The sequence below is a fragment of the Myotis brandtii genome, unplaced genomic scaffold, assembly GCF_000412655.1.
Source record: "Myotis brandtii unplaced genomic scaffold, ASM41265v1 scaffold62, whole genome shotgun sequence".
NCBI lineage: Eukaryota > Metazoa > Chordata > Mammalia > Chiroptera > Vespertilionidae > Myotis > Myotis brandtii.
In genome coordinates, this window is record NW_005370366.1 from 853,669 (window position 1) to 862,033 (window position 8,365).

General features: G+C 44.4%; 1 protein-coding gene across 8 annotated transcripts in view; it reads left to right on the forward strand.

The window, feature by feature from the left end:
- ZDHHC20 (zinc finger, DHHC-type containing 20) overlaps nucleotides 1-8,365 on the forward strand; it is an 84,986-nt gene that overhangs the window by 15,903 nt on the left and 60,718 nt on the right. The window contains exon 1 of one of the 8 annotated variants that reach the window (XM_014528136.1): nucleotides 4,129-4,243. The exons of 5 other annotated variants lie outside the window; for them this stretch is intronic. In XM_014528136.1, coding sequence (XP_014383622.1) covers nucleotides 4,151-4,243 — 93 coding nt within the window. In that variant the 5' untranslated portion in view covers nucleotides 4,129-4,150. Of the gene's footprint in view, nucleotides 1-4,128; nucleotides 4,244-8,365 lie in introns of those variants that run through there. 2 more of the 8 variants (XM_014528134.1, XM_014528133.1) reach the window with 2 other exon arrangements.

The window sequence follows — 8,365 nt, forward strand, 5'->3', positions numbered from 1 at the left end:
TAATGATCAATGTTTCTCTCTCACATCAATGTTTCTCTCTCCCCCCCCCCTCTTTAAAAATAATCAATAGAAACATATCCTTGGGTGAGGATCAAAAATAAATAAATTTTAAAAAATAAAAATAAAGTCTGTTTTGTCTGGTATAAGTATTGCTACCCCACCTTCCCCCCCCCCTTTCCATTTTCATAAAATATCTTTTTCCATCCCTTTACTTTCAGTCTGTGTGTGTCAAAATATCTTTTTCCATCCCTCTAAGTTTGTGTGTCTTTCAGTCTGAAACAAGTCTCTTGTAGACAACATGTAAGGATTTTGTTTTATTATCCATTCAGCCACCATATGTCTTTTGAATGGAACATTTACTCCATTTGCATCATAGATATGAGTTTTTGCCATGTTATTATTCCTATTTTCTATCTTTCTCCTTCTTCTTAAAGAAGACATTTCTTGTTATACTGGTTTGGTGGTGATGAACTCCTTTAGCTTTTTCTTGTCCCAGAAGCTCTTTATTTGTACTTCAATTCTAAATTATAGTATTGCTGGGTAGAGTAATCTTGGTTGTAGGTCCTTGCTTTTCATCACTTTAAATATTTCTTGCCACTTTCTAATGGCCTGTAAAGTTTCTGTTGAGAAATCAGCCAACAGTCTTATGGACACTCCCTTGTAGATAACTAACTGTCTTTGGCTGCTTTTTAGATTCTCTCTCTATCTTTAACCTTTGGTATTTTAATTATGATGTGTCTTGGTATGGGCCTCTTTGGGTTCATCTTGTTTGGAACTCTTACCGGATTAGGGAAGTTTTCTGATATTATTTTTTCAAGCAAGTCTTCAATTCCTTGCTCTCTTCTCCTTCTGGTATCCCCCTGATGCAAATGTCAGTACACTTAAAGCTGCCCCAGAGGCTCCGTACACTATGCTCTCTCTCTCTCTTTTTAATATATTTTTATTGATTTCAGAGAGGAAGAGGGAGGTAGACAGAGATAGAAATATCAATGATGACAGAGAATCATTGATTGGCTGCCTCTTGCACACCCCCTACTGGGGATCGAGCCTGCAACCCAGGCATATGCCCTTGACTGGAATCGAACCCGGCACCCTTCAATCCCTAGGCTGACGCTCTATTCACTGAGCCAAACCAGCTAGGGCTATGCTCTCTTTTTTTGGATTCTTTCTTTGTGCTGTTCTGATTGGGTATTTTTTGCTTCCTTATATTCCAAATCAGTGATTTGATTCTTGGCTTCATCTACTCTACTATTGATTGATTCCCTTTCAATTATTCTTCATTTTATTTTATTTTTTTATTTTATTTTTTTGACCAGCATTTGAAAAGAATACTTTATTTTTTTTTTGTTTTTTTTTTAAATCTTTATTGTTCAGATTACATTTGTTCCTCTTCCCCCCCCCCTCCCCATAACTCCTCTCCTCCCAGTTCCCGCCCCACCCTCCGCCCTCATTCCCCACCCACTGTCCTCACCCATAGGTGCATGATTTTTGTCCAGTCTCTTCCCGCATCTCCCATTCCCCTTTCCCCCCCAAGAATAGTCAGTCCATTCCCTTTCTATGTCCCTGATTCATTATAATCACCAGTTCATTCTGTACATCAGATTATTTATTCACTTGATTCTTAGATTCACTTGTTGATAGATGCATGTTTGTTGTTCACAATTTGTATCTTTACCTTTTTCTTCTTCCTCCTCTTAAAGGATACCTTTCAGCATTTCGTATAATACTGGTTTAGTGGTGATGAACTCCTTTAGCTTTTCCTTATCTGTGAAGCTCTTTATCTGACCTTCAATTCTGAATGATAGCTTTGCTGGATAAAGTAATCTTGGTTGTAGGTTCTTGCTATTCATCACTTTGAATATTTCTTGCCACTCCCTTCTGGCCTGCAAAGTTTCTGTTGAGAAATCAGCTGACAGTCGTATGGGTATTCCCTTGTAGGTAATTGAGTCTCTTTCTCTTGCTGCTTTTAAGATTCTCTCTTTGTCTTTTGCTCTTGGCATTTTAATTATGATGTGTCTTGGTGTGGTCCTCTTTGGATTCCTTTTGTTTGGGGTTCTCTGCGCTTCCTGGACTTGTAAGTCTATTTCTTTCACCAGGTAGGGGAAGTTTTCTGCCATTATTTCTTCAAATAGGTTTTCAATATCTTGCTCTCTCTCATCTTCTGGCACCCCTATTATTCTGATGTTGGTACGCTTGAAGCTGTCCCAGAGGCTCCTTACACTATCTTCGTATTTTCGGATTCTTTTTTCATTTTGCTTTTCCGGTTGGGTGTTTTTTGCTTCTTCGCATTTCAAATCTTTGACTTGATTCTTGCGCTCCTCTGGTCTGCTATTGGGTGTAATATTCTTTATTTCCGACCGTGTATGCTTAATTTCTAGTTGTTTCTTTATCATAGCATCGAGGGTCTCATTAGTTTTCGTGAGGCTCTCCAAAAGTTTATTGCAAGCCCTCAAAATTGCGTTTTTTAGCTCTATATCCTCCATTTCTGTCATGTTTTTTTGTCTCCGCATTTTTTATGCTTTCTTGGTGCACCCCCTAGTGGTCTTTGTGCGCAGTCTTGTTCTAGTTGAGCCTTGATTGTTGTAGTTAATACTAGAGGGATTTGACCACCAGGCCGACTGGCTGTGTGAATCAGCTGTGTCTGCCGCGGAAAACTTCTGTCCTCTGGGGAGGTGCTAATCTAGCCTTTGCCTGAGGCGATCTGGCAAATGGCTCTGCGCAGGGCTTGGGCGGGGCGGGATCAACAGGGCGGGTGGAGGGAGCAGTTATGGCCACTCTCAGTCCCGTTCCCAGAGGCTCTGCTTCTCAGAACCCCAGGAACTGCTGCAAACCTCGGAGAGAAAGCTGCCCTCACGTTCCAACCGATGCCAGACAATCCCGCGTATCTGGAGCTCAGAGTCTGAGACTCCCCCCTGACCGAAAACGACAACCGCGCTCTCAGCCACCAGCCCGCTTTGCGCGCGCACCTCCGCACCTGAGTTTTTTCCACACTGCGCCTCCTCTGAGCCTCGGTGTGCTGTTATTTTTCCTTCTAGTTGAAGAGTCTCTCCTCAGCCAGCCTTCTTGTGGTTCTGGGTGATGTCCGTTCCGTCTTTTAGTTGTATTTTTGAAGTGGTTGTTTGCGGCAGCAGTCTCCGGTGTTTACCTATGCCGCCATCTTGGTGGAGTCCTCAGTTATTCTTCATTTTAGTTAGTGTGTCTTTTTTTGTTGTTAATCTTCAGCTGAGAATACTTTTTCATTGATTTTTAGAGAGAGTAGAAAGGGCGAGGGGAGACAGAGAGAGCAGAGACACATCGATTGGTTGCCTTCCTTATTCACCCCGATCAGAACTGGGGATCGAACTTGCAAGCCAGGTACATGCCCTTGACCGGGAATCGAACCTGTAACCCTTCAGTGTGTGGGTCAACGCTCTAACCACTGAGAAACACTGGCCAGGACAGTGTGTCCTTCATTTCTGACTGATTCTTTTTATGCTGTTGAAGTTCTCACTAAGTTCATTGGACGTCCTTATAACTAGTGTTTTGAACTCTACGTCTAGTAGATTGCTTGTCTCCATTTTTTTTTTTTTTTTTTTTTAGTTTTTTTACTGGAGTTTTCTGTTCTTTCATTTGGGACATATTTCTTTGTCTCCTCATTTTGACAGTCTCCCTGTGTTTGTTTCTATGTATTAGGTAGAGCTGCTGTGTCTCCCAGGCTTGGTAGAATGGCCTAGTGTTATAAGTGTTCTATGGGATCCAATGGCACAGCCTCCTCAATCACCTAAGCTGGGTCCTCGAGGTGTACCCCCCAGGTGGGCCATGTACACCCTCCTCTTGTAGTTGAGCTTTGATTGCTGTTGGCATATCAATGGGAGGGATTTATTCCCAGGCTGATTGGCTTCCACAACTGGCTGTGACCATTGTGGATGACCTGCTATGCAGCAGTTCACCTCACGGTGAAAGACTCATTTCAGGGGGGCTTTGGTGCCCACTAAGTCTGCCCCTTGCATGTATCACTTGTGGAGGTTGTTGTATGGTGCTTTGGCATGGTCTGAAGCTGTCCAGTGGGTGCACTGGCTCTGTGGCATCTCAGGAAGTGTACTCAAATCTCAGCGGCCTATGTCCTGCACACATGTTTGTAGGTAGGACCTACAAACCTGTCTGAAGATGGATGCTACTTGTGCTGGGACTGGAGGTTCCTGGGAGAATCCAAGCTGAGAGAGGCCAGCTGCTGCTAGTGCCAGTCCTGGGGCCACAGCAAGAGGTATGGCATACGTAGAGGTCAGATGATGCTTGTTTGAGAGATAGTAGGGAAGTCCAAAGCATGAACCAAAATAGGCTGTTTGCATGGAAAAGCCACTGGAAACGGCATGGGTGGGCCCACAATTTAGGTGAGGTGGGGCCTCAGGAAATCAGCAAGGAGGGGCCAACACTGTTAGCCAGGTTGATGGAGACTCAGATATAGTGCCTGCCTGCTGGCTTTGTGGGGGGAGGGCTCACTTCTGTCTGGGAGAAAGCTGCCCCTCCAACCATCACCCTGACACCAGACAATTCAGTCCCTCCCTGTATCTCCTCGTACGACACCTTTCGAGCTGCTGCCCCAGCTTTGGAGTTCAGAGAGTGAGTTCATCAGCAAGTTTGTGTGTGGACTCTTTAAGAGGAACATCTGGCTGGGTAACCAGGAGTCCTCTCTCTCACTCAGCCACAATCCCTGCTGGTTTTCACAGCTGAAGTTATGGGCACCAGAACCCTGTTCTGGGGGGCATAGTGTGGGCCTGGGACCCTCATTCCTCAGGAGGGACCTCCACAGGCAAGATAACCTTTCTGATATTTAACAAACTGGGACCAGTCTGTTCCATGTCTTCACCTTTTTTACCAGTCTTGTAGTGGCATTTTCATCATATCCTTAGTTGTAGGACTTCTGTTCAGCTAGATTTCAGGCAGTTCTGAATGATGGTTGTTCCGTATTTTAGTTGTAATTTTGATGTGATTGCGGGAGGAAGCAAGTACAGAGTTTACCTACACTTCCATCTTGACGAGAAATCTCTCAGACAGATTTTATTAAGCTTTTGCTTGAGCACAAGGGAGGCAGCACAGAGGAAGATCCTTCAAACTGGCTCTGCTTGGCGGCTTTGATAAGCTGGGAACAGAGTGGGCATGTGTGAAAAAACAGGCTTTTTTGAGAAAGGTGGGCTTGTGGAATTTTCCATTTCAGGTTCTGTCTACTTCCTCCTTCTGTCAGGTTGCTTAACAACTATCTTTGTTCCTGGGCTGTGAGGGCCAAGATGTTGAACTGTTCATTACTGCCATCCTAGAAAGGTAGTATAGCGGTCAAACCTTGATCAACTGTGTATGTATTTTAAGCATCTGCACTTAGAAAGGATATAAAATCAGCTCGCTCTGCGTTTTTGAGTAGGGAGTGGAAGGGTGGTGAAATTTTTGCCTCCTGGATTTCCTCTGGCCATCTGGTGTCCTTGGAGCCCTTTGCTGTCTCAGCCATACCATAAGGTTTTTATTTTCTGCTTATGAATGTTTCAGAGACATTCCTTTCAGGGAAGAACTTTCTAACAAATTATAATTTTTTTTTTTAAAGAATGGGCCATCTTACAACGTAGGTAAATATTTCTGTACCTGAAAATTTCAAGAGGGGGTGGATCTTGGAAATGTGGTCTGAAGATTCCTCCCTGCCTGAGGTTAGATAAGTGACCTCAAATCTCAACTGTAAGATCACAGGAATCTTTCCTGACTTCTTTCTGTCCTCTTTATTTGTCCGTGTTGCTTCTTGTTTTTTATAAGTAGTTTGGAATTTCTTATGCCATCAAGATTGGATTGGGGGAGCCAGGCCAGGTAATCTGAATACATTCCTCCACTTCTTACACTGTGATGTTTTGGTCAGGTTAGAGTAATGGTCTTTAAAAAGCAAGAACATGTATTTTATATCAGTAGTACCAAGGGAAACATGCTAGAATAGAACTCAAAAGACTTGTATTTAATTATAGAAGAAACCATAGGCAGCACAATCTCAGACATCTCTCATAGCAATATGTTTATGGCTACATCTCCCAAGGAAACTAAGGAAAAAATAAACAAATGGGACTCATCAAAATAAAAAGCTTCTGCACAGCAAAAGAAACCATCAACAAAATGAAAACGGAGCCCACTATATGGGAGAACATATTTGCCAATGATGTATCTGATAAAGGGTTAATATCCAAGATATATAAAGAACTCATATAACTTAACAAAAGGAAGACAAACAATCCAATTAAAAAGTGGGCAAAGGACCTAAATAGTCACTTCTCCAAAGTGGACATACGGAAGGCCAAGAGACATATGAAACAAATGCTCAAAGGCACTAATCATTTGAGAGATTCAAATTAAAACGACAAAAGGACTTGCATGCATGCATATGAGCATAACCAATGGACACAGACAGTATGAGAGTGAGGGCATGTGCTGGGGGGTGGGAGTGGCCGGGGAGAGGTCAATGGGGGAAAAAGGAAACTCATGTAATACTTTAAACAATAAAGAATTTAAATTTTAAAAAAATTAAAACAATAATGAGGTATCACCTCATACCTGTCAGAAGGATCCCATCAACAAATCAACAAATGACAAGTGCTGGTGAGGATGTGGAGAAAAGGGAACCCTAGTACACTGCTGGTGGGAATGCAGACGGTGCAGCCATTATTGAAAACAATATGGAGTTTCCTCAAAAAATTAAATATGGAACTGCCATTTGAACCAGTAATCCCACTTCTAGGATAAGAATATATATCCTAAGAAACCCAAAACACCAATCAGAAAGAATGTATGCACCCCTATGTTCATAGCAGCACAGTTTACAATAGCTTAAGATCTGGAAATAGCCAAAGTGCCTATCAGTAGATGAATGGATAAAAAAGCTGTGGTACATTTATACCATGGAATACTATGCAGTAGTAAAAAAGAATCTCTCACCCTTTGATACAGCATGGAGGGACCTGGAGCGAATCATGCTAAGTGAAATAAGTCAGTCCGAGAAAGACAAGTACCACATGATTTCACTCATGTGAAATCTAAGTAACAAAATAAACTGATGAGCCCTAGCCAGTTTGGCTCAGTGGATAGAGCCTCGGCCTGTAGACCAAAGGGTCCTGGGTTCAATTCAGGTCAAGGGCATGTATCTTGGTTGCAGACTCCTCCCAGCCCAGGCCCTGGTCAGGGAGGCAACCAATCGTGTTTCTCTCACATCAATGTTTCTCTGTCTCTCTCTCCCACTCTCCCTAAAAATCAATGGAAAAATATTCTTGGGTGAGGATTAACTAACTAACTAACTAAATAAGTAAACTGATGAAGGGAGTGGATCCAGAGACGTGGAAGCATGAAACAGTGAGGAATCTCGGAGAGAAGGCGGGGGTGGGAGGAGGGTAAGTGGAAGGGAGGTAATCAACCAAAGACATTGTATGCATACATGCATAACTCATGGAAACAGACAATAGGGTGATGAAGGCCTGGGGTGAGGGGTGGGGGCAGGCTAGAGGGGGTTAATGGGGGATAAAAGGGGACATATGTAATACTTTCAACTAATTATTTTTAAAAATGAATTTAAAAAGACATATTTAATAGCAGCTCTGCCATTAATTGTATAGTCTCAGACAGTTCCCTGAGCCTCTTGGGATCAGTTTCCTCAACCGTAGCTCTTTCTTCTATGCCAAACTGTTGCCTTGTTTATAACAAAACTAAAGGCCCAGTGCACAAAAATTTGTGCACTTGGGGGCAGGGAGGGGTCTCTCAGCCCAGCCTGTGCCCTCCCTCAGTCTGGGACCCCTCAGGGGATGTCCACCTCCTGGCTTAGGCCCGCTCCCCGGGGGACCGGGCCTAAGCTGGCAGTCAGACATCCCTCTGGCAGCCCGGCAGCCCTTGGGGATGTCCACTTGCCAGCGGGGAGGGCGAGAGAGCCTGCCACCACCGCTGTGCTGGCAGCTGTCAGCCTGGCTTGTGGCTGAGCAGAACTCCCCTTGTGGAGCGCACTGACCACCACCGGGCAGGTCCTGCATTGAGCATCTGCCCCCTGGTGGTCAATGTGTGTCATAGTGACCAGGCATTCCCATTTGTTCTGCTGTTAGGGTAAATTTGCATATTACCCTTTTAATATATAGGATAGAGACCTGGTGCACGGGTGGGGGCCAGCTGGTTTGCCCTGAAGGGTGTCCTGGATCAGGGTGGGGGTCCCACTGGGGTGCCTGGCCAGCCTGGTTGAGGGGCTGAGGGCCGTTTTCAGGCTGGCCACACCCCCTTCAGGGTTGGGGTCCCCACTGGGGTGCCGGGCCAGCCTGGGTGAGGAGCTGATGGCTGTTTGCAGGCTGGTCAAGCCCCCCAGTGGGGACCCTCACCCCATGGGGGT